The sequence below is a fragment of the Thunnus albacares genome, chromosome 1, assembly GCF_914725855.1.
Source record: "Thunnus albacares chromosome 1, fThuAlb1.1, whole genome shotgun sequence".
Taxonomy (NCBI): domain Eukaryota; kingdom Metazoa; phylum Chordata; class Actinopteri; order Scombriformes; family Scombridae; genus Thunnus; species Thunnus albacares.
Window position 1 is genome coordinate 7552641 of NC_058106.1, and position 26514 is coordinate 7579154.

The 26514-nt window shown below is 39.3% G+C and overlaps 1 protein-coding gene across 3 annotated transcripts in view; it reads left to right on the forward strand.

The window, feature by feature from the left end:
• cdh8 (cadherin 8) overlaps positions 1-26514 on the forward strand; it is a 99231-nt gene that overhangs the window by 55248 nt on the left and 17469 nt on the right. For all 3 annotated transcript variants that reach the window (XM_044364935.1, XM_044365110.1, XM_044365023.1), the window contains exons 4-7: positions 9818-9937; positions 17576-17743; positions 18013-18200; positions 24072-24319. In XM_044364935.1, the coding sequence (XP_044220870.1) occupies positions 9818-9937; positions 17576-17743; positions 18013-18200; positions 24072-24319 (724 nt within the window). The remainder of the gene's footprint in view (positions 1-9817; positions 9938-17575; positions 17744-18012; positions 18201-24071; positions 24320-26514) is intronic.

Consider the following 26514-nt stretch of genomic DNA (forward strand, 5'->3'; position numbering starts at 1 on the left):
GAAGAGGTGAGCCTCATCCTGGTGGCCCCACTCCAGAAGATCTGGCTCTCGATAATTGCACCCTTCCTTCGCGGTGTGTCCTAAAGAGTCCCTGTACATATGGAATATGTAGGACGGAAAGATAGTCTCGACACAAATGGAAGGTCACATTGTAACCCAGGTTCTCTGAGTGGAGAGACTATCTCTTCAGCTAAAAGCCACTCTGAAACACATTCCAATCAATGTTAACCAGAGAGGTTACACACACGGTGCGTGGCCACCACAGGTCTTCTGTCTTAAAGAGTGTCTGTGTCAGCTGTCCCTGTGGGGGTTAGTCTCCCATACATATGGAATATGTAGGGTGGAGAGATAGTCTATTCATTCAGAAAACCTGGATTACAATGTAACCTTCCGTTTTCAGAGCCTTTAAAAATAATCTCACTCAACTCTACGATCGCAAATTAACTGACTTAACTCACTGTGGCAAAAATACCACTCCTATTAAGTGGTAGTATTCTTCTCCCGTGTTTAAACAGTATGGCGACTTCCCTCTCTGCACAATGCTGTCTTTTCTTTTTTTTTTGATTTGGGTTTCAAATTAAGTTCACTCAAATATCTTTTGTTCTTTTTCTTCCTAGTGGTGTGGCTTAATGGTTGGCAGGAGGATTTGATACTGAGGACATTTGCTGTCAGTCTGCTGTAAGGAACTTGAACTTTATTGACCAGAAGGCAAACTACTCAGTTTGTGGTTAAACAAGAATCTTCAAGGAGGACTTTTAAGTGGGAAAGACGTGTTATTCTTGAATATCAGCTCAGTCAGACAAGTAACAAATCCATTCATCCTGTATTTTTGTCTATCAGGGGTATTTTATTAGTATTTTAGTCTACTGCTGTTTTTCCATGGTGAAATGTTGAAATGTTGAAATAATTTTATCCCACTACACTACATTTTTGTTTATGTCATGTAACTGTAACAAACATGTATTATCATGATTTTTCATTAAAATGTGACCCTGGAAAAACAAGGCAATAGTGAATATAATTGAATATATAATTATATTGTATGTTTCCTCTAAAATCTTGGCATGATCATAATACTATATTGCTGCCAATAATATTGCCTACATATACTGTATATCATGTATAGTAACTCAGCATTCACACAAACATATGCAAAAATGTATAAATATACATTGGAAGTTGTCTACTGTTCGCCAATGAGCAGCTCAGCTGGAACAGTATTGGGCTACATGCCTCGTTAAGGGCATTTTGGCAACAGTGTATACATAAGTAATTAATTTCTGGTATTAAGTAATAACTTTGATCTCTGGTTTCCACTCTCAGGAGCTAGTGCTGATGTAGTGCGGCAAAATATTAACCGCAAGTTCATTTCCCACCACAGTTTTGCATTATGCTGAAACTTGTTTTTTTCTTCTTTTCCTTCTTTTTTTTGAGGAAGCATAATTCACATTAAACACCCTTGCCCCTGTGGCAGAGTTCTCAAATTAAGCAACATTTTGTTCATTTACCCATGATAAAGCTGTTCATTAGACAATATACTTTGCCTTATTCTTTGTTATTACCTTGCCATTGTAAATGCCTTGGGAGCAATTAAACATGTGAAGTGCCCAATATTCCGTCCTCGACTTCCAGTCCTGAACTCTATCTGCATGTTGCACACATTTCCTATGAACTAATTAAAGTGAATCAATGACACAACCCTTTAAAATGGCGGCATATGTCACGGCCATCAGTGAGTAACAAAGGACCCTCTTAATTATTTTGTTCCTGCCGCTCCTGTAAACGGCTTGTCAAGGCAGCAGACTCAGTAGCCGACTCCTTGAAAAAGGGATGTCATGTACACACACAGACACGTATTGTACACACATGCATAGACAAGCATACAAACACATACACACACGGCCCCAAGTTTCTCTGTGATAGCTCCCTCTCTGTGTTATAAAAGACTAGTAATTGTACTACAACAATGACAATGTAAGTGCTTAAGTGTGACGGTCCCCTTACTCTTCAAAAGTGCAGCGTCCCTTATCCATCATTGGCTCTGGGGAACAATTTCTTGGATGCTGACAACCATATCTTATCTTCAATATATTTTTTTTCCTGTTGTAGGCCCTCCTCTGGCACATGTTGTATTTGGCCGAGTCTCATTTTGAAAAGTGTGTTATGGCCTGATATGAACACATATATCCTGATCTTTTTAGTCTCTGCAGGGTGTTCCTCATTCATTTGCTGCGTTCCTCAGCTGTGTTCTGTGGCCCTGCTGAAACACGCATTTTAGCATGAATATGCATTAGTCGTGTTATGAAGACTTATGGGCCGAGGGAGAGTATGTTTTTTCCTGCCTTACAATTATTTACTGTGCCTCCCTGTAATCTGAAATACTTACATCCTCCAGATAGAAATATAAAGCATCATGGTAGAGGAGAGCCACCTCTTTCAGTCACAGCCTGGGCTGTAGATCATATGAATGTTTGGTGAAAGTGGTGACAAATGAAGGGGTGGGAGGTTTGAGGCTGCATTGGCAAATGACAAAAAGTTCATGCATGCCAGTTGTTTATGAGCATGCTTATTTGTTTAAGGGTTTCCCTAATGCCCATCTGCAGTGTTGCCATAAATGCCCATCTGCAGCCCAGGAATCTAAAACTGGCTTTGACTACTGTAGGAAAATCAACTGGCGGTGCTCCAAGTATGTCATCTTCCCCTCTGAGAGAATAGACGGACGGGGATGGATGGATGGATGAAAGGATGCCTCGACACGCTTGTTTTCTCCACCTCGTTACAACCGTTTCTGTGTTATCAAGAGCTTTGGCCTGCCACACTACAGCACAGCTCTACACTTTGTATTTGACAATACTCTGCCTCACAGTGCTAATCGCCTCTTAATTCTTGCGTTATTCCCCATCCGTGTAGATGCATTTCAACCAAATAGGTGGCACTGTCCAAAAATAGTGCTGCCGGCAATGCCTGGAGAGATAGGCTGTCAGTCTCCCTGTCTGATCATGAGCTATTATCCTCTCTGCCCACAGACCAGAGAGAGAGCTACACCAGTGTCTATGTGATCATGATCAATACATAATCACTTTCCTGTCACCGCAATGGTGCTGTCAGGGGACTGTCCAGCCCCACAGACCAGCCATTTTAGTATAAGAGTTTGGCATGCCATCTTTCTGACCTAGAAAAGCGGGGATGGGGATGGGGGGAGCAGTGGCTATTTAAACAGTCATTGCCATGGGATGCATTATTACATTTTCACTGTGCTTGGGTTCATTACATTAGTTTGCAATGTGCCTTTGTAAGAAAAGTGACAGTTACGAGGGGTGAAGGATATTTACTCACTAAAAGACTGTTGCCTGTCTAATATACTGCTAAATGACAGAGGAGCAGCTACAGTGGGCATACAATTAACATTATTTCTTACTTTGTTGAACAATTGTCGAATGGGCCAACATATGCATTCAGAGGAGTGCCATTTCTGAATAATAGATCACATTTTCACATTTAAACATGTTACTCCACAGTGAAAGAGTCTGTTTTTGTTGATGTAATCACATTATTGCTGGCAGCAAGTGTAAAAAAAAATATTGCTGACAATTACAACAGAACTTTCGGCTATTGACTGAAGTTACAGTGAAGATTTTTCCACAACAATGTCAAATTTACCTGAGCACAGGAAACACTGTAATTCCAGTCAGAGGCTCAGCAGTCTTTCTGCATTTCAGAAAGCTTAACAAATTTTGAATTATTGAGTTTATAGGGCAAAAACAGGCATTTAGAAAACCACATTAGAGTATGTGAGGAAAAAGATATGTAAGCAATACCATTAACACTGCAGCATGAACACCACAATTGACACAGCTATGGCACATCATAATTGCATGGTCTTCAGAACTTACATGCTGAACAGGTCCATAAAGATCTCATGCTTGTTTGCTTGGAGGTAGTTTGTCCACTGTCATGGTAATGATACCAGACCATGTCATGACCTTTATGAACAAATGGATAGAAAATGTTTTGTGAATGACAGTTGCTGCTTTGTGAATGTCAATTTGTACACTGTTTATAACACGCCTGGAATGTTTAAAAATGACCTTCCTAGTGCACTTGATTGTGAGTTTGTAACTTTATTAATGGATGTTGTGTGTTTTCTCTTTAAACCTGGATTAACTTGGGGGCAACACAACAAGCTAAACATAGATATTTTATATATTATCACCTTATAAAGTTGATAATATAGAGTTGTTTTTTTCTAGCAAAGTCTATATTTCCTCTTCTTCTTAGCTCTGCTTTGGTCTCCACCAACTTCTGAAAGAAATATATGGTACTTTAATGCTAAATGCTCTGCTGTTTTCACCAGCTAAACCAGCCAGCTTTGTCTGTCTTCTGTTTGGTACTTGCCAGGTAGTGTAGCCTACAGTAGATTTAGCATAACCATTTCACTGAAAACAGCTGCCTTCTATGTCTGGAAACTATGCTAATGAGAGAGGTGATAGTGACCCCTAAAAGTGATCTTCGTGGAGCTGAGGGAGACTGCAGACTTCGGTGAAAACAGAAACTGGATAGTTGGGTTTGTCAATAGAAGCAACTCTTTTCACATTACACATAGTCATATGACCAACTGTTAAGATAAGAATATTGATTAGAGCAGCTTGAACTATAAAACTACAAACTAAGTTCTTCTAACACAGGTGCAAATTATTGATTTAGCTGCTTACAGCCAGTGTTGACTTCCAAAATGGCTTCCAGGGGGTGTGTTACCTGAAACCCCCACCCCCCTTTTTTTTGATTATTAAAGAAAACTTTCTAATATCAAATGTTTGCTTTGTGCATACCTTATATCCCACCTAGACTTTGGTGCTGTTATGCACACTGCTACCCCTCTGCCCCTTTTTATTTATCCCTGCGTTTCTCCCTCTGTCTTTCGACCCCTGCAGTGTAGGCCTAAAGCCAGTCAGACATAAACAGTATTGTTTTACCCGGGTAGGGCTCACAGCAGGGCACTGTTAGCCCCACGCCTCATGCAGTCCACAGCACTCCCCATGCCTCAGTGATATCCCTTCTCTATGGCTCAGTGCCTGCATACATATGAATGCCCCCTGTCTTCTACCCTTCACGCTTCTGAGCTGGTCCAAGCTGAGGAGAGCTGAGATGTTACACGGTTGCCATGCTTGTTGGATGGAGGGATATGGAGGATAAGTCTAGCATTCTAGCAATATTACTGTAAATGAACTGTTATGACACATTCTTTTGAGTGATTATAGGTATGATGGCACTTGAGCTGAGAGTGCTTCCCTGTGGTGCGGTTTCCTGAATTGTACTAAGCATGCTGAGGGTGAATTCTGAGCAGTGGGGGAAAAAGCGGCTCATGTTCTTGTCACATCAACTGGAAAATAGAACCTTTGTGCATACAAACATATTATAATGAAGGTTTTGTAGTAGTTTTGTGCACTGCAGTGTTTTGTACTATGTAGAATATCTCAAACAATGAGCTTTATCTTTGCAGATGTTTTTGGAATTTGATGTTTTATTTCATCATTTCATTTATTTCATTTTCGTACTTTTTGTGTGTCAACTGGCATTTTGGTATTTTTATGAAAAAGATATACTCTTGACAAGTCCAAACAAATATCACACTGTGCAGAAACCCTATTTATGGACAAAGCTGTAGTCTAGTGTTTAATTTTCAAATTCAGTCCCTCTCTCTGCCACCCTGCAGTGTACAGTAAGTGTCTGCAAATGAGCATCTCGTGATGGCTCAAAGCTACATCATGACCGTCCACTGTTTGATTATCTTTGCAATGCTTCTAAGAAAATAAGCAGACTATACAGATGAAGCTGTGTCGCGGGATAATGTGTTAGAGAAATAAGCTGCAATGTCCTTCCATGGCGGTTGTGTGTCACATCGGACTGCATCCCCCAATTTATCCCCTCTCTGGTTCAAGGAAGATTTCTATTGATTTTCTATCACTGAGCCGGTGTACGGAGTAAATAGGAAGTGTGTGCCCTATTATTTCTGTCGGTTGATAAAACAGAAGGCTAGCCCCCCATGTCTTTATTCTGGGGCCCCTTCAGGAACAGCAAGCCCTTAAACCAAAAAACAGCAGCTGTAAATCTGATCTAAATGCATCATATACAGTAATGGCATCCTTTGAAAATGATGTGTGTTTAATTTATTGGTGTGGTATTAAATCCTGTGGACCTCATAATATGATTAATGAGATTACACTTAGTGTGGGAAAACAACCATAAATGCAGGCTGTATTTTCATACATGCTTAATGTGTGTCACCCTGAGGGCTACTGCCCAAACCAACAGAAGAAGATTTGCTTTCCCAGGAGAAGGTTATATGCAATGATTCAGTGTCTGGGTATCTCTGAGACAGCGGGAGAAAAGTGAGACACATCCACTTAGACAGGAAATAGCATGATTGCACTGTACTGACCTACAAAACTCTAACAGGTTTGACTAAGAATTGTGTGTCCTTTTAGGTAGAAAAGTTGCCAGGGCTGTAGAATGCACAGAACATTAGCTGCAGTCTGAGCATATTTCATTTTCTATTGTAAGCTTTTTACATACCTAATTCCACTCTGCATGGCTTTTGTTTTCAGCAGCCATTCAGCTTTTTCATCCCTGGAAGTTTATAGGTGTTGTGTTGCTATTATTGTGATTGCCACAATGCTACAGGCTTCAAATAAAAGCCAGAGACAATATTCCTCCTACAATTGAGTTTCTGTGCCCACTGCCTGGCCTACAGCTGCATCCATTTCTGCAGTGTCCCTGAAATTTCTGTGCATTATCAAGGGGAAGGACGAGCTAATCTGCACTGATTTGAAACAGGACCAAAACACTGGCTTTCCTAATCCCTCATTTTTTATCAGGGGTAGTGAGGAGCATTTTACCCCTGTGGGAGGGAAAGAAAGAGGGAGCTATTTCATGCTTCACCGGTTCCACTGTTTTTATGAAGATTTTTTCCTACCCTCTACTTCCCCCACTTCAATCCATAGTGTAACCAAATTTATAAAGCCTGTTTGCAATAGTCAGACACCTTTAAGAAGTACGAAGGTACTTTTCATAATTAGGGATGTGTAGATGGCTGCCTTCTCTCTCTGTACTAGTAGTAATTTAACTTTAAGGAAGATAAGGCTTTGTATCTCAGGAAAAAAGGAGGTGCAATTTCCTTAGCTGTCTTTCATTTTATTCATTTGACAATTGGCAAACACCTATGGCACACAGGATATAATTTGCTTCCCCGCAGTACTGCATGAGCGCACCAATTTTGATTATTGCATACATCTGTGGGATATAATTCATATAATTACATTTCCTTACATTCTGTCAACCAATTTGTTTGATATTTTATTTACTTATCAAACAAGTTCATGTGAAATTTCCACATAATGCCAGGTTTTTAGGCAAAGCTGTGAATAGCAGACATGGATAACCTCATACTGAGGTGTTATTCTTTATATGTATTGAAGTAGAGGAAAAACTATCAGCCGCTGTCTTCAAGTTAACACATTATTATTTTATTTTTGCTGATGGTATCACAGCAAAGTGAAACACAGAAAGAAAGAGAGCTCATTGATCTGCTGTGATCTAGACACTGCAAAAGGCACGGGGTGTAACAGGCAGTATGGAATTTACAAGGTAAGCTTTGGCAACACAACAGCATGGGTCATCATAAGACTATGAATTACTAGAACACGTGTCTCAGAGGACCACTTGAGGCTCTCTCACTGTGAAATAATTGGGTTGCAACAGTGAAACTGCTACTCCAGTTAGAGTGTAAAGGTGGCTCTTGCTTTGTTTTGCTGTTACAAGACCACAGACACAGCGGTGACTATTAATCAATTGTTGACATGTGTAGCTGACGGCATAAAGAGGAAGATAAGTTCAAAAACTGTACCATATGGATGTGAAAAACATCTTTGCAGTAGTGTTATTGTGAAAAGCCCTTTCTGTTTTGCACTTATACTGTGCTGGAATGCTTTGGTTTGCATTTAAAATATTTATTCCCAGAGTTTGTTTTGAACTTCTTGTACTGTAGGTTAGATGGATTTTAAGTCATATTCAATGAGAAAAAACATCTTTTTTTGTCACTATGTCAGCAGGTCAGTTGGGGGTTGTTCTAGCGCTGTAGAAGCAGCAAACGACAACGTGCCAGCAGAATACAGATGTCTGATTTGTTGGTTGCACATTGTAAACTTTACAGGGACAGTGTTTCCATCACAGCTGGCACAGCATTTTTTTTTTTATTTTCATATTTTAATTTATGACCGGAACCTCTGAATCATAATGTCAGAGCCAAAACTGGCACTTGGCGCAGGTCTTTACTACAAGCCTTTTCGTCTGCAGTGGACAGACTGAGGTGCCCGTGGCAGGACCTGTGCCGTCTGTGACGAGGGACATCTCCCTTTTGTTGTCAGAACACCTCTAAACATCTTTCACAGAAACAATTACCATACCATCTGTAGCTTCTTGCCAGTGTGTTGCTCACTGTCAGCATGTCAGCTTCTTTTCTCTCCTTTTTTCTCTCGTCCTCGCTCTCACTGAGAGTGATGAGGAGCTAGGTCACTGTGAATTAAAATGCGTGAGTTTAATTGTGTTAATAGTCTCTTTATATTCAGCTTTTCAGTGTATTTTTTCCTGATACCTTCTAATGGAGCAGTGAATGGCGGATTGAATTGTCACTAATCTTTTTTGTGATTTGCCTTGAGCGTTTGGCACATTTGATATATTGATGAAGGTCCCGGCGTACGTTTTCTTCAAACCTCACAGAGCTGGTTTAATAAAGAACCTCATTTCTGCTACATTGAGTATTGTTGGTGTGAAGGTAATGGCTAATTGCACTATTATGTAAAGGAACAGTGATATCGGAGCAGCATTTTAAGAATACATGTGCCAACAGTTACACTAATGTAGCCAAACTTTTAATTAGTCTAACTCTTCACAGATGTGTTTTCTTTGTATGTTAAGGTTTGATGTTTGCTTAAAGTGATAAGGCATACTTTTAAATATCGTGTAACCCCCAAACAAAGTGCTTTTAGATGATATAACACACATTTTGGTGTGTGTATTACTGTAGAGATCTGCAGCTCTTGAAGATCTGAGCTGTGAAAAGCACTTCAAAGTGTGGCCATCAGTAGATATGGTTACTTTCGCTGCTGTGTAATAATAATAAGTATGTGACACACCCATCACTGTCATGTTGATTTGCACGCTAGCTAACATATCTAGCAGAAGCTAACATTACAAGAGGCTACACAACTAATCAACACTGACATGACCGGTTTGCCCAGTTAGGCTAAACACCCATTATAAGATATTTCATCTGTAGCCATTTCACATTTGTCGAATGTAATTGACACTTTGATGCCAGAACCACACACACACACACACACACACACACACACACACACACACACACACAAGTGGAATATGAGATAAAGGCACAGGGTAACACATAGCCAAATACAGTGTGTTTGTGGGTACACATACTTGTTCAAATATGTATTTTTTAGTTCAGATTAAAAAAGACAGAAATATTGATTCTTATTTCATTGTAGTTACTGACTAAAGTAAATACTGTATATGCAGACTAAACTCTAAAACACTGAGTACAATATGCTGCTAAATTGTCAGAGTAACAAAACTGGCAATGCACTGTAAATATTGCATGTTTGATACAGAAAGGACCTGATTTTTAAACAAATCAACCCCATATACAGTTAAATAATCTGATCCTTGCTGGCTCAGCATGTATGAGCGTGTGGAGATGAGTGCCAGCAGAGTTCATAACCGTCTGTCTTTCTTCCTCTAGGTACCCCAGTAACACGGGTAACAGCCACAGATGCTGATGACCCAGTGTACGGGAACAGTGCTAAACTGGTCTACAGCATTCTGGAGGGACAACCATATTTCTCCGTAGACCCAAACTCAGGTAAGTGCAGTTCTGTCCTTGTTGGTGTTTTAGAAATTTAAGATTAGTCTTTAGCTGAGGGTGCTATATGTGTGAGGATTGTGTTCCTTCACCTTCAATCGAATTAGATGACAAAGCAGCACACACTGGAGGCCATTTTGGAGTATGCTTGACAGTGTAGGTTTAATAGACACCTATGCAGTAGAGCCAAGTCGCTTACTGCAACAAACAGAGATTTCTGATACAGATAGCATGCTAAATGTTACACATGCAATAAGACAGAAGTCTAGTCCGACCATTGTGTTGACTCTAAAAAGGGAGACACAAAAGGAGGACACCTTTGTGAGGCAGGCAAAGGGGCTAACCAGTGGAGCTCTTTGTGCTGTTATTCATTGTTTGCCTGACAAAGCCTGACGAAGATCTCTGTGAGACCGAAACATTGCTTCATTAAATTTAATGGGAGCTATTAATACAGTGTGCAAATTCTTTGTCTCTTTCTAACCAATGGAGAGCATAATGTATTACAAAATGTAATGAATGAATGACACGCCCATAATGAGAGAAAAAAGAAAGAAATTGGCTTTACTGTTAGACAGTGATTACATCTAAGGATTATTTCAATAGTCTTTTTCTTCTAGACCGTGCCAAGCACATCAGGCCGGAACCTTTTCGTATTTAAACCTTTTTCATTACCTGCTTCGACTTAGATAAATGAGCTTACAAGGTCACCTTAGGTCAAGTAGTGGGCTGTCACTATTTGACCGAGTGTCTAGGTAAGTATGTCCAACTGACTGTTAGGAATATCTTAGCCTTAAGAGGGGTCTAACTGACTGTATATACTTTAGATGCAAATATGAATTGCAATGCCCACCTCAACTGTGAGGCCCAGTTTGAGTTCAGGACCGACAATGTATCAAGCCACCAACAAACAACTGAATGTTTAGACTTTGTTTAGCAAGCAAAGTACAGTGAAAAAGTATTTATTACTAAAATTAAATATTGAAATGGTAACTTGAACAAATTAGCTCACAATATAACCATATAACAGTACTATTATTGGAGCTGTCACTGTCACCTGAGAGCGACAAGGTTTTGTAAAAATCCCCTGCACTTAGCTGTATTACAACACATAAATATTACACTGATGACAAAAAAGTAAAAGCTGCTCTTTGCTTTGATGGGTAACCTATGTGAAGCAGTTTCCAGTCATTTTGTATACCATACTGAATATAAATGAAAATCTATGGCTGCCTGGACTGTATGAAAATACTCATTCATCAATCTAAAAACCTATGCTTCTGCCTTGGATAATTATTGCCATGGGTTAGAGTTAGGTTAGACTTTAAATGTCCAACATGCATACAACCTTTAGACCTTAGAAAGACACAATATAAAGAATGGATGAAAACATTGCTGCCTATCACTGTCACAAGATAATAAGTAATCTGAGCAAATCTTATCATTCACGACATGACTGGTCATTTTAAGCATATATCATTTATTCTGTAAAGGAAGATGAACAATAAGATTTATTTAATTTCGTACATTTATGTGGGAAGCATATAGCAGAGTGAAAATATTTGAACATTTAAATCTATGAAGAAATCTGTTTGTTTTTTTTGAATGTGAAATCTGGACTGCTTGGTGAATACATCTAAACCTGTGATGAAACACCAACAAAACAGCCATGTACATCCATATGTCTGCTGCACATTCTGCTGTAGATGAGCAGAAGTGTTTCTAACCTGGCTTTTAGGTGGACAGTCATAAGTATAGGCCATAATGGTTTTAACCATTCAATTTGTTTTCACTAAATGATCATATTATCATTAATAAAAGAATTTATTTCATATTCATTTATAATGATGCCTGAGTTTTGGCAGCATAGTTCTCTGTGCTGCCAATACTATGGATTCAAATAAAAGAATGAAAGAGAGAGACAGATGACAGCAGTGAAAGAGGTGCTGCTTTTTAATGCACATGTGCGCTGTCCACAGCTGCTACAGGTTGTACACGTTCCAGCAGGTGGAGATGCAACAGCTTCCCCACCTGCTGGCCCACCTGAGATAATCCCTTTGCTCTATTGCTGTGGATCAGGCAAAAACTGCATACTGCCAACTCTGAAAGGACAAAAAAGTGATTTTTAGTTCAACAAGAAGACCACATGGCGACTATATTAAAGAGCGTGGTGTTAACCATTACGTATATTCTTACACTGTGATGTAACCATACCTCTCTTCAGCAAGCCTATAAGGGACATTATGAAATATATGCTAAAAGGGAGCTGATAATGTTGGTTATAAGTTAAAAAGTTGTGTAACAACAACAGGACTGCAGGTAACTCAGCCCATCTGTTCTATGAAATGCTTGTAGTTTATTGCTGCATGAGGCTGCTGTTAACTCCAGCTCCCAGGCTTGTTCCTTTCCCACTACAGCTGCACACTTATGTTTCAAAACATAAACAGTACGCTGAGGCCAGAATGTGTATTACTGGGGACATTATAAGTACAGTACACTGAGGAGTGTAAAGCATTAATTTAAATGTGAGAAAAATGTAAATTATGTTAAACAAGAAAAAAAAAAACACCCACACAACTGATATGTTGGATGTAAACAAAATGAGATCCATTGGCTGTATCGGTGGCTCTCAATAAATTTAATAAAGCAACATTATGATCCCACTGAGATCTTTGTCAGGCTTTTCCAGACAAAAGCTAATGACATCACAAATGGAAAGTATTATATACACACAATATTACACATAGGTGATTGCAATCTGCATAATGGCCCTCATACGGAGCCAGCCAGGACTGTGCTGAATAAGACTGCCTTTCACAACAGGAAGTATAGGCTATGCCTGTAGGTGGCTGAGAGCAAAGGTGTGCCTCTATTGCTGGGATACATCAAGAACAATACAATGGTTTCTCCGCTCTGTTTGCCCTGGTTTAACTAGGTCATCTGTGATATACTGCATGGTTCAACAATGAGCTGCATGAAACTAATTATTAAAACTGCTAAATTGTAAGACTCGTGAGCAGAGCTCTGAGTTGTGCCCATCAGCTGATTGGCTGTCCTAAATGGTAAATGGGCCAGTGCTCATATGCTGCTGTGTAACATCATTGCATTATGAATTCTAAATAATAATAATAATTACTTCTTCCTTTCACACGGCAAACTCCTCAGCAGCGTCATCATGCATAAAGTTATCTCAAAACAGATTCCAGATTGGATCTTTAATTGCTTTTTCAGCTGACTTTTTAACATGTGTCTGTAAGCAATATGATTAAATAATGGTGAAATTACATTAATAAGAAATGAGATGGAAATCGTCTGCTCACAATTTGGAAAACAGCACACAATAAACAAGCTTCAAGAAAGGGAGTCTCAAAATTTATGTACATAATTAGCATGAGCAGTCAGTTCAACACACAGAAATTGGGCTTGTCCTCGCTGCTATAGGCATCACCATCTCGGAGCATCTGCACGCGGGACGTGGCTATAGAAAATGCACTGAATGGACAATTTAAGGATTAGCATTCATGCTTTGTGTGATTGTGGAGCACACGCAGATGGCTCATTCAAGTGAGCCAGATGTTTTAATGAATGTTAATGAAAAATAAAAGGTAAGGGGAAAACAACTATTAGAATGCGTTTGACACTTACAACGCCACGTTGGAAATGAAAAGCATTCAATAAATAAATAAACATCATGCCCCAATTCATCACTTGGTTAATGGTCAGTGAAAAAAAAAAATTGAGGCAAATATCTATGGAAATGAGTGTTTGTCAATCCTCCCTTTTCAGTGATTAGGAATTAATTTGAATAATTAACGATGATCAACAGAGATGAGAGTGTTGCTTCTAGCAGGAGGGCTGAAGTATGTTTGTGTGTGTATGTGTGTGTGTGTGTGTGTGTGTGTGTGTGTGTGTGGAAGAGGGAGCATGGGTGACTTGTTTGTGTTACTCTTTTTATGTCTGTATTAATTTGTTTCCATGACTAGAGGAGAGGTAGGCCTACCTTGTTGATGTCAGACAGAGCTCGCACTATAATCAGACCAATGACATAATATTTAGGGTGTTCTATGTTGCTTATGCATGAAAAGGATACATGTGACATCTAGCAGAACTGACTTGGCAGAAATGGAATATAATATTCATAAGTATGATTTAATTAGTGTATAATCCCATGAAAATAAGAATCATTGTGTTTTCGTTACCTTAGAATGAGCTCTTTATATCTACAAAGGGAGCAGGTTAGGGATGTGCAGAGAGTTCAGTGTTTGTATCTATATTTGTTGAGGCAGCAAAATTATTTATATTTGTATTTATATTCTAATAAAAGTGGACATAGGTGTAAAAATGCAGTTTTTACTTTTATTACACTTTCAGTTTTAAGATATTAAAGTGTTAAAATGTGTTTATGAATAAAATATCTTACAAAGCAGATGACTGCGCTGACCACTGAGCTGAACTGAATGCATCACCAATGTGCAGACAGACTTCTACTTATTTATACACCCATAACACAGACACAGCACAGCGTGTAATGTGTATAAAAGAACTTCAAAGGTGATTATTGTTTTGTGCTTTTCATTTACCTCCTGTTTTTTACAACCTAACTTTGTGGAAAGGAGAAGGGGAACAACAGGTTATGGAGAGTCCCTTGGGAGAACTTTGCTTGTGTCAGTAGCCCAGCTTTATCTCTGGGGAACACTCCCAACTCTGAGAGTGATGTCCAAATAAGGAAATGTGCGTCATGTAGCAGGCTGATGTGAGTCCCCTCATTGAGACCTGCTGATAGACATAACAGCAGAGCAGAGGAGGTATTTGACTTTTTTTTTCTTCTTAAATCTGAAATCTTTAAAACTCTTTACTAATAGGCCTGAATAAATACAGTCTTAATTTACCTTTTCTACTTCCTCTGCCTAAGAGTGCTTAAAGAACTTTTCTATTCCCAGATTTTTCATATTTCAAGGAAATAAAACTGGAATAAAACCTGCTTTTCTACATATTGGGTTTAATACATAGAGAAGAAAAGATCATAAGTATTTAAAGTAAGATAATAAATCAAGATTGAAATAAATCAAGAAGTCACACTTGTTGGACAGAAAAGTTGATAAAGTACAAGGTTGAGCAACAATATGTTAAAGTAAACTAATGATCTGCTTTGGGACTGGTGGTCTATGCCATTAATGTGCCCAACTAATTTGTTTAATTATACTGTGTAGACCTAAATCATTTATTGAACTAAGGGAATGATGCAATAGCAATATCTAACGTTTGAAGAGGAGGGAAAAATCATATAGCTACACCACATAAGTGAATTCTCAATACAAGTGACAAAATAGCAACAAAGATCATTGCATGTCATAAGATACTTATCTATTCAGTTTTCCACAAAATTTACACACTGTTCATATTCTGACCCTTCACAGTATGGAGCGGGTCATTTTTGACCCGGCTCAAGTATCCCTTTATAATTAGTCTCTACACCAAATTTTGAACCACAAATGTATTTTGCATCTATATATATTTCATCAGTCATTAATAAATGGATGGTTAATCCTTCATTAATGTTTCAGGGAAAAAGAGAGTTTAATTTATGTCTGACACAATTCGTTTATAGAGAAAATACTTTCACAATCACACTATATTATGATCTCATGTTACCTAAAACAGGAGAACATTACAGCCATAATTATTTCTATGAATTATTTTGAAAGTGAAGGATGCAACATGTTTGGATGGTAGTTTTCATTATAATATTAAAACCATCAATCAACACTGCCTGTAAACCACATGTCCTCCTTTTCTGTCAGTTGTACACAATCAACTTTGCATTGAGTGTATTAGTCATAAAACAAAACAACAAACTGGTTTGCAAATTTCAAACAAAAGAACTGCAAAAAACATCACTCTTGCAGTCCTTTTTTGGTGCGCAGAAGTTCTCCTTCTTTTTTGTCCCCTTGTGACAAGTGACTGTGGGACTGCAGACTGATCAGGGCTCTGGCTGCTGTCGCTGGCGTGTGGGGAAGGTGGTGTCGCCTTTGCATGAGAGAAGTCACAAGGACCTTTCCTTCATATTGTACTCCTCTCCTTATACTTTCTCTTGAACTTGCGGTCTCCTTTTTCATCTTGGAATAATAGATCCACCGAATCACTTCTTTCACTCTGCCAGATCAGTGAAATAGGGGCTCAGGTACTTTTATAGTCCTATGACAGCTGCCCGCCTCCACTACAGGGAGGACTATGTTGGGCAACCACTATGTTGGTTTCCTGGGAATTGATGGGTTTGATTTGTTACTTTGTATAGGCCTGCTTGCAGATGCAGATGCTGCAACAGTGTCAAGGCACCTTGTGACCGTGTGTTTCTACTGTATGTACACCAAATATGATGATCCCTATGCACAATTTTACTGTTTCACTATTTCAAGATTCCCCCATAACACCTCAAAGGTCTACAGGAGCCCAACTGGTGGAAACCTGGGCAAATATAGCAATATGGTGGGAACACGAGCAGTTCTCATGACAGTGTCAAGATCCCCCATAAACTCTGTCCCCACTGTCCTGATAACAAAACTACATACACATGCCGATCTGTAGTTCTATTGTTTCAACATTCCCCACAACCAATTTGACCCCCTCTACTGACTTTAAAATCCCTTTGAATAAATATGGGTTAAAATTGACCCGGAACACCCTCTATGTGGAAAAATGTATACCAGCTGCACAATAATAAATAGTTTTGAAATATTTCCATTTTTGTATATTCTGGGCCACTGCAGGAAAAGTCATAAAATTCCAGACTTAAATAATGTAATTTAGAGTGTTTTCATCACTATCAAATGGAAAAATGGGTCAAATTTGACCCAAACTGTGTATAAGGGTTTCCAACTCCTGCATATTCTCTAATTGTTTAGATAATCAGTGCTGCATGTGACCTCCAAAAGCAAAACTGACCCCAGAATTGTGCTACATCTCAAAGGAAAATCTATTTCAAGAATAGAAAATGCAGGCACAGACAACATCCTAACCCCTCCCATGTTTTTCATCACAGCCAAGCATATTCTCATTGTCTGAGGCAGCTCAGGACTAAGGCAGGGTGTCATGCCAAAGCCTGGCTTTTATGAGGGGTTTTATATTCATTTGATGATCCTGCGGGCCTCTGTTTCCTGAGTGGATTATCCATATATGCCGGTGCTGAACCCTTTTTATATTCAGCGCCGTGGCAGAGTCAATAAGGTCCATTCTGCATACAATATTCAAGATTATACAAGACAGACAGCATAATTCACACTCAATCAGAATACAAATGACTGCAGACAGCAGAACAACACATTTGAAAACAAACACAGCTGATTTTCAGTGCTGAAACTGGCCCAGTCATGGCCACCTTGCTACACTCACACAGACTCCTTTTTCCCAGAAAATATACCTGCAGCGAATTCCTTACCTCTGGTTGGAATGGAGTCCTTGATCTTTAAAGTTATGGACTAAAATAAGGCATGTTATAAACCAGAGAGTACAGTGGGCCTGAAGGTTACTGTGTGCCTATGCTTGCTTGTACATACTCGCATGTGCATCATTAAAACGTTGTGCAGAGTATATCAGTCATGTTTATAATTGCATTAATGTGTTATGAACTGTTTCCACCTCCAGCGACCATAAAAATTGCTCTCCATGGGATGGATCGGGAAATGAGAGAAGAGTACTTGGTGGTCATTCAGGCCAAGGACATGGGAGGTCACATGGGTGGCTTGTCTGGGACTACGACTGTCACCGTCACACTAACGGACATCAATGACAATCCACCAAAGTTTTCTAAAAGTAAGCCAATACTTCCTGACCTTAAACACCCCAAATTGAACTGAATTAAACAAATTAATGCTCCTCTAAATGAGTATTTCTCTGATTGGTCATAATTGGGAAAAATAAATGTTATGTTGCAAATTTCATCAAACAGGCTCCTCAGAAACTAATTCCTCTAACTGCTGTAATGTCTAATGATGATGCAGCACTGTAATATGCTGCCATAATTTTGTTTAATTTGATCAACATTTCATGACACCAAAGAGCTATGTCTGTTTCTCCCCCAGGTTTGTATGACTTTGTGATTCCCGAAGACCTACCGATAGGAAAAATGGGCGGCAAGGTGAAAGCAAATGATAGAGACATTGGCGAGAATGCCAAGTCAACATACAGCGTCATTGAGGGAGACGACCAAGGCATGTTTGAGATTATTACAGACACGCAGACTCAAGAGGGGATTCTCCGACTCAAAAAGGTAAGACCTGGAAATGGCTTAAGTCACCTGTTCAAACTCTTTCTGTCTCTGTAAATCAGTGACTGACAGGCACTCACAACAGCAACAGGGCCATAGTAACTGTAATGTCCCCTGCAGGCGCTACAAGGTGCACTCGTTAATGTTAGTTGAAAAGCTAGCTATTTAGCTAGAACAGCTACATCAACCTGCATATAAATGTATGTTTTTAATTTTGAATGATGTGCTAACATTAGGCCAGAATACTCTGCCTCTTCAGTACCACTTCGAGTGAAATTCTGTGCTTTTCAGTGAAGGCTTCACTCAAAAGTATAACATATATTTAATAAATATTAAAAAAGAAAACTGGAGCCTGCCTATGACTAACATAAAGGAGCTTTTTTTCTTTTTCTGTATATATTGCTAAAACCTGTTTTTCTGCCATTAAGAAAGCTATGAAAAAATATTATCAATAAACTCAAATACCACTGTAACATGGCGTTTTTGAAAAAACATGTAAGCTTTTTGGCCGGGCTTTCTGTGTGTGGACATTCAGGCACATATGGTAGAACTGTGGAAACTAAGAAATCTAAGTTGTAAGTTTGTGTCACAACCTTGCTCTGAAATGCACTCTGACAAGATGATCTTGTTTTCATATTACCATGAGTGGTCTTAGCTCAAGGCAAAGGGTTGCATATTGTAAAGTGGTTCAGCTCTCATTACAACTTTGGTTAAATTCAGTTTTGCTGACACCCACATTCACATCGCCATAAGAACAGATGGACTTTGCCTAAAGTTGCCTGTTGTTCTTTGCAATGCTAACACATCCACATCTGAGAGTTGCAGTATTGTAACCGCTGGCTCTGAAGCTACTTCACTGGAGCAGTTGCTAGTTAATTGCCTTGCTCAAGGGTACATTGGCAGTGGTCGCTCAGAGAGAGAGGAAAATGCTCATTAAATTTGTTCCCAGGTGTACGGTCCTGAGGAAACGAGCTAGCGACATTCCTGTCATAAAACCTGGATCTGTAACCTTGAGGCAAACACATTAGTGCATAATGGCATGGTACAATGTGATGTTAGTGAGGCAAGTGTACAAATCAATGGCATTGTATTTATCAGATGATTTCAAAAGTATGGCAGTGGCTAAGACGCATACTTTGTTGCTGATAGTATCCCAGAATCTCTGTGATTTTCATACAGTGTAATAAGTTTCTAGATATGCAGTATAACTGCAGTATGAATATTTCCTCCAGGATAAAAGCTGTAGAGGTTTGGGCCTGGATATCATTGCTTGCCTGCAGACATTTATAGCACCCAATCCCTTATTTTGCTCAATAGAGAAGTGTGTGAAATTTACATTTAAAAACTGCAATGCATTTTAATAACGCTGTGACCTGTAAGCAAGTTTAGACACAGCTGTATCTCAAGGACATCTGTAGAAAATCAGACTGAGATTTGAACGCATGGTATCAAAGATACCAAAGAACATGCTGTTTATATATGTATGTATTCTATATCCTAAGTTTATAGATGTCCTGCTTGGTACAATGTTTGCATATATTGAATCATACACATGATTGATGGATGAGTGCTCTTAAGTCTTGAGTCATACTTCGTTCAGTGTCTGGAGAGAAAAGCTATACATCACTCAAATGTGGAATGCTATTGTGTCGTGATGTAAAATGACATTACCCCAAGGACATGTGGTGTGACTTTGTCAAAGTGTGAACAATGAACTGTGTGGAGGTGGAATGTATAAGAGCTATGGCAATCTGCAGGGACTACAATTCACCGTCACTAAAGAAAACATCAGTGCAGGAGAGCAAACTCGACACAAAGTCATAAAATCTCTCACTGTTGACAAAGCAAATGTCAGATGTGTTGGTCTTTTAGGCAACCTCCACTTCCGTATCCCGTGGAGAGCCCCACTCTTCCCATGTCTGTTCGGCTTTCTCTCTGTGGCCCTGAGTTGGTTGCCTACATCACTAAAGCAAGACAGATGATAATGTGTTGGGAAAGTAGCAAGACATTTCCACACTTAACTGTTTTTGCATCCCTCTATACGCCAGTGTCTCAAGTTGAGCTGAGTTAAAAGAAGCATTTGTTATGCTTTTGCTCTTTTGTTCTGTGCTATCCTCCAACCAGGGTGACAGAAGAAAGGCGTCAGTGCGACTCTTTCCCCAAACACCCTGTCCCCATCAACAGTTGTGCGGGTCTATAAACTGCCATCTAACACAGAATTCAAATTATTTAAGATCCTTTGCGGCAAGGTTAAAACATATTGATCTAACCAAGGCTGGAGAGGCACAAACCAGGGGAGAGATTCTTTGCTGTTTGGGTTTTAAGCTTTTTATCTGCCAGCCCCCAGGCCTGTCGAGGGATGTTAGTGGGATGCTGAGCTTTCACCCCTGCAGCCAACGCTGAACTTTGAAGTCTCTAAATGGCCCATGTGTACATACTGATTTGACGCTAACGCTTGAGAGAGACTGGAGAATGACACAGCAGGGCTGTTGGGTGGGACAGGACAATGAGGGGGTGTTAACACAGGAGAAATGAGAATGTGTCTTTTTTTGCTGAGTGTAAGTCTGCTGTCCCCGTGTGAAGAAATTTGGCCTAATTTATGTTGTATATGACAATGTAAACTGGCTATGGAACCTTGACTCTGAAAGGTCTGGTACATAGCTCTACCTTTTTCCTTTTGCACTCACAAATCTCTTAATAATCAACAGTAGCTGCACAACCGTAGCACCATGCATACTAATAAAAATCAAAGTGTCTCTCCCTGGATTACTCAGTCTAAGCGCTGTGTGCGTTTATTGAATTAATAATTTGAATGGGTCAAAATATGACTTGTATTCTGATTCCATAGTTATGATATTAAATGCTTAAAAAGAGCAGCTTGCATAGATGCTTTTTTTGATTTTGTAATTGATATTGAAAGTGATTGTAATCAAACTTAACTAGGCTAATCAGAGAAGCTGTTTACACCATCTTTTCCTTAAACCATTCAAGTGGATTTGGTGTAATTAAATATGCCAGCATAAGTGAAAGCCCCCCTCTCTCCTTTCCCCTCTCTGTTAGGACACTGGAAACAAATATAATGAGTTGTTTCTGCATGCTCTCAAGTGGGAGTAATACTGAAATATTTAGATAAGGGAGAGGCACAACTATTGTATTTGAAGCAGTTTTAATGGTTGGATTTACTGTGAGTACTTTTTTATAGCAGTGCTCAAGTAAATGTGAAAAGCAGCCCACGAAAATCATCTAGTACAATTAAAGCTGCACTAATCAAAATTTTTATATCAACAATGGATGAAATGACTATGTGTAACCTGAAAGTGGTCACTCGTAGAGATAAAGCCACAGAGAATTATCACTCGACTCTGCTGTTCAGTTACTTGAATTTTGTACATAATCCACTACACCATGCCCATTGTTGGTTCATATCAATAAGGAAACAAAAGGACTAAAATTGCAATATTCACATGTAACTGTGAGCATTAGTTTGAAAATGTAGTTGTGTGAGCATACATTTTGAAAATAATAACATTTTGATTTGCTCATAGAAGTTAACAGTTTTGCAAAACGCTTACAATCTGTGAAAGTGGTTTAAGTCATGTCACTCTGAAAGTTACCTTCAGCTCTGCTGGGCACCATCCAGTTGAACCAGTGTTTGTACCAGTGAATGACTTTCAAATAATAATTCATATTCAAACTTAGGCCTTGCCCTTCTCTCCATTTCCATATAATCATTCTGACTATCCAGCCACAACCTCATACAGGCTCTTACTCTCCACTACCCTCTGAATTAAAGTGCAATCCATTGGCTTGAGGTTCAGCCACACTCTGTACTTTCTCAGCACAGACGGCAGGATCAGAGAGAGAGAAAGGGAAGGGACGGAACGGGGGTTGGGTGTCAGGAGTGAGGATGGAAGAGGAGGGGGAGGAGAAGTAGGGGAAGTTAATAATGAAAGTGTTCCAAATAGCTTCTCCAACCGTGGAGGAGTGGGGCTTGGAGAGGCTTCAGGGGCTTCGGCCTGTCTACTAGTGCCCTGATGCCAGGAGTGTAGGAGTGCAGAAGTCAAAGCCCTGGGTCGCCTCCCCTTTCTCTCCGGCTGCTGCTACTGTCTCACAGCTGGACCCCCAGACACCCCTATACTCACCTGCCCCTGGAGCTCTCAGTACTGGCCCTGTCTGACCTCAGGGACAAATCCTCTCGCTCTCTTCCTCTTGCTCGGACTGAATACATTTCTCGTTTTGTTCATCACCCTCTTCTTAGTCCTTCTCTCTCCCCAAGCCAGTTCCTATCCCCTCAAGCAGCAAGGCCCAGTTTTGATTTCCCTATAAATCCTGGTTATGGAGCGTGGAAGTGACTTGATCCCATTATTCTAGTAGTATGAGAGCGACCAGAGGTGATTCAAAATGAAATTGTGACAGTCTGGGATGTCCTCGGAGATGCCAAAAGAGTAAAACTGCGACTCTCCTCTTTCTTTTAAATATTAATGATGAGCCATCTGTAAAGGAAACACAGTATAGCAATTGGAAACAGTGATGTTAGTCACATAATGACATGTCCTGTACAAAATGTTTGTGTTTCTCTTTGGAAAATTACACCTTTTGAAGTGTAATTTGAAGTGAATAAGCAACTGCTTTTATTTACTGTGTTTCAAGTGAGCTGGTTGTGATAGCAGTATAAAAGCTGGAATAATCTGCTGTCAGTGTGCGCATTAGCAGGAAGATTTGTGTTCTTTCATGCCAATAAAAGTTGGAAAATATTTTCAGGTTGTACAAGTGAAAATTTGTGACTGATTGGTTTAAATCAAAATGTGTTGCTGATGGTGATCAAATAAATTCAGTTTGCTGCGTCAGACAGATACCAGTTTTTTTATGATAATGGCATCTTTTAAATAATTCGGATGGCATAATTCTTTGTTAGAATTCTTGTCAGAGTCCCTAGATTAGATCCATTGGTGGAGGGGTGAACAGTATGCACTGCTGTCTACCTCAGTGTCTTATTGGACACAACCACTGGAGGCCGCCAAATTCGCAAATTTTAAAAATTACACATGGGGGCTTTAAGTTGGAGTCATAGTCATAATTCACATTGCTCAAAATGCTAATTTCTCAGTGTGACAACTGTGTGAAAGTGCATATTCCCAATATGACATGGTTCATGATGTATGCATTATCAGAGAAATTTTGATTTTAAGTGAAAGAAACACTCACATACTTGAAAAAAAAATCTAAAATCTAAAAAAAAAAAACTTGGTTTACAGGTAAAAGTAATGCAGTCAAGATTCTACTTTATTCAAGTACAGGAGTATTAGCAAAATATACCTAAATTATGAGTAAATCTGTAAGTAATTAAGTACTCATTATGCACAATGGTTAAACTATCACAAATATTATTTCTGTTTTTCTTTAGTTTTTTATAGTGGATAATAGAGTGACATAAATGACACATACAACAAGCGTCCCTCGTCAGACTTGAACCAGGGATGCTGTGAAAACTTGGATGCCACAATACTGATGCATGAATATGTAAGCAGTATTTTAATAGCTGGTTGAAGGGGCACCCCTGCAATTTTGCATTGCAATGCCATTGAGCTGATTGACTTGTGAGAGACAGATTTTTTAAAAAAAAAACATTGAACTGTATATTTCCCATTAAGACCTGGTAAATGGCCACACCTTTCAATCTATATGAGATTATAACACAGGCTTGTTAAAAATTGGCAGTCTCCAATAATCAAATAAAGGATGGTACCTCAGAACACAGTACTTAAGTAAACGTAGTCTATTACTTCCCAACACTAGATTGCACATGTTTGATTTGGACAGGTAAGTGAGCAGGATTAACATCTTTTGACCTCATTTCCCTTTGTCCCTCTACAGCCTTTGGACTTTGAAACTAAGAAAGCTTACACGCTGAAAGTGGAAGCCACCAACATCCGCTCTGAGCCCAGCAGCGGCGGGCCCTTCAAAGATACAGCCACAGTGAAGGTTGTGGTAGAAGACTCCGATGAGCCTCCTGTTTTCTCCAAACCCATGTACTTACTGGAAGTGAATGAGAACGCCCCCATCAACACAGTGATAGGAACAGTCACCGCCAGAGATCCAGACTTTAGTGGGAGCCTTGTCAGGTAAGAGAGTGAACGCAGTTAACAGTCAATTGCTGAAAAACCTTAACCTGTCCTGCTCAACCGTTTGCTATTAACTGACCAAAGCAATATGGTAACAAAACTGTCTCTGGAGTTGATGGTGTACTTAAAAAGGAAATAGCTCTTTAGTGTAACTTCAAGAAGTGATGAGAGAATAGGTTAACAAACCAGTCTTTTCAGGCTATAATGAGTTGTTTTAATAAAAGGGTTGACACTGAGGCATGCAATTGAATCTCGCCTGTGACCTTTTGAGACTGTGGTAGTGTCTTTGCCAGTGAAGAAGCGACTCAATGATTGCTCTCATTTCCACAGATATAAAAATAAAATGTGAGTTGAAGGCAGCACAACTTTCTCTTCTCTTCAATGTATGACCAGCCGTGCTATATTCTCCTCTTGTGTGACTTATTCTTGGAAATACCACAAGGGCACCTTGAGGATAGGTTATACAGGCAATTTCTCTCCCTCCATCTTGGCATTTCATTAATTCTCCAGCGACTTGCTGACCGCATTCCCGGGACAACACTCAACAGGTTGCGTGTAATTGCATGGCGAGCAGAGAGCAGCCTGGGTTTCATAGATTGGCTGAGGCTACAGAGCGGGCTGGTTCATTCTACTTTTTTCTTTTTTTTTTTTTCTTCTTTTCTGGTGGCATCCTCATGTTTAGTGATGAGATTGCCAGGAGGAATTGAGCCCTGAGGTTGCACGATGTCCCTCCCCTGGTAAAAAGAGAGGTATTTCATGTATTTCATGTATAATGGCATCCTTTGCTTCTCTCTGTCCTTATTTTGTGTCATGGAGCTAAAGTATTTGTTGATGCAAATCTGTGCTTCTAGAGGGAGAAGTTAGACCAGTTTAGTAAATCAGCTTTTTGTTTGACGTCCTAAGTGTATAAAATACAGTGTATCACTAAATTTAACATAATCAGTTGCTCCAAAAAAATATTTCCTTCAGAATTATGTGCAGTATTAATAGCTTGTTATGTTTGCCTAGTTTAGTTTATTCGCCTCATTCAGTGCTTCATTATTGAAAAAAGTGGCTAAATAATGAATGAGTGTGCATGTAGATGGCAGCACCCTGCTGATATGATCTCTTCACATGTTTGCTGCTATGAAACTGCCCAGAGATCAACATCCTGTCTTGGCACTTGTTAAATGTTTGGAGCATGATAGAGTGAGAGCTGACTCACAGGCTGCCGCCTTTATGCACCAGGTCATTTACCTTCACGCAGGTTGTTTTTCTTTCTTTTTTTAAAATTTGTCCTGAGGTCATTCACTAACACTCATAGTGTTCATTATGCTTTTAATCACCAATTTTGAGGTTTTGTGGATAAGTTTTTTTTTTTTTTTTAGAATTGATTGCAGCTCAAGGGCTTTGTGTGACTGTCAGGCCAGAAAAATCCACTGCAGTCAGAGAAGCAGAATGGGATCTTTGTACATGTTCTCAAGAGCTGTTAGATTTTTTTTGTAAAGCTCACTCTCAACCGTTCAATTTTTTTCTCCAAGAGAAAGAAGCAGGAGTTGTAAGTGGCTAATAGAACACTGCATTAATCAACTCCTGTAAAGCCACTGATCATCCAGGAAAATAACTGCTCAAACATTACACAGACAGAAACACATTTTCTTGCCAGTTTGCATTTTGTCACAACAAATTGCTTCACCTCAATATGTGATTTTCTTTTAAGTCCAAACGTACATTTTAACCCCCCTGCAAATCTTCAAGATGAGTGTGATCTATCACAGATGTCGAGTGTTTTCTTTGTTGGGGGATGAGATGAAACACACTATTGTCATGGAGGGCTTAATATGATGCATTACTCTCACCAAAGACCATTTGATTTTACTTCCAGCCAGGGTTTGTATTAGTCTGTAACTCTGAGCTTTGGGCTGATAAAATGATTACATTCTGGAAGATTTTAATCCTTCCAGATATACTAGCTGTAGTCTCAATAATGCCTCTTACAAGATCAGAAGTATGTTCTAAATAATGGAGAATTTGAACAAAAGCCTCAGAGACAATAAGCCAAATATTTAGACCTTTTGTAGAGTATATAAGGCTGCAACAAACAGTTCTTTTCATTATCGTTTGATATGTATCTGAGTGCATGATGGCATCTTCAAATGTCTTTTTTTGTCTACTCAACAGTCTAAACCCAAAGATGCTGAGTTTACAATGATACA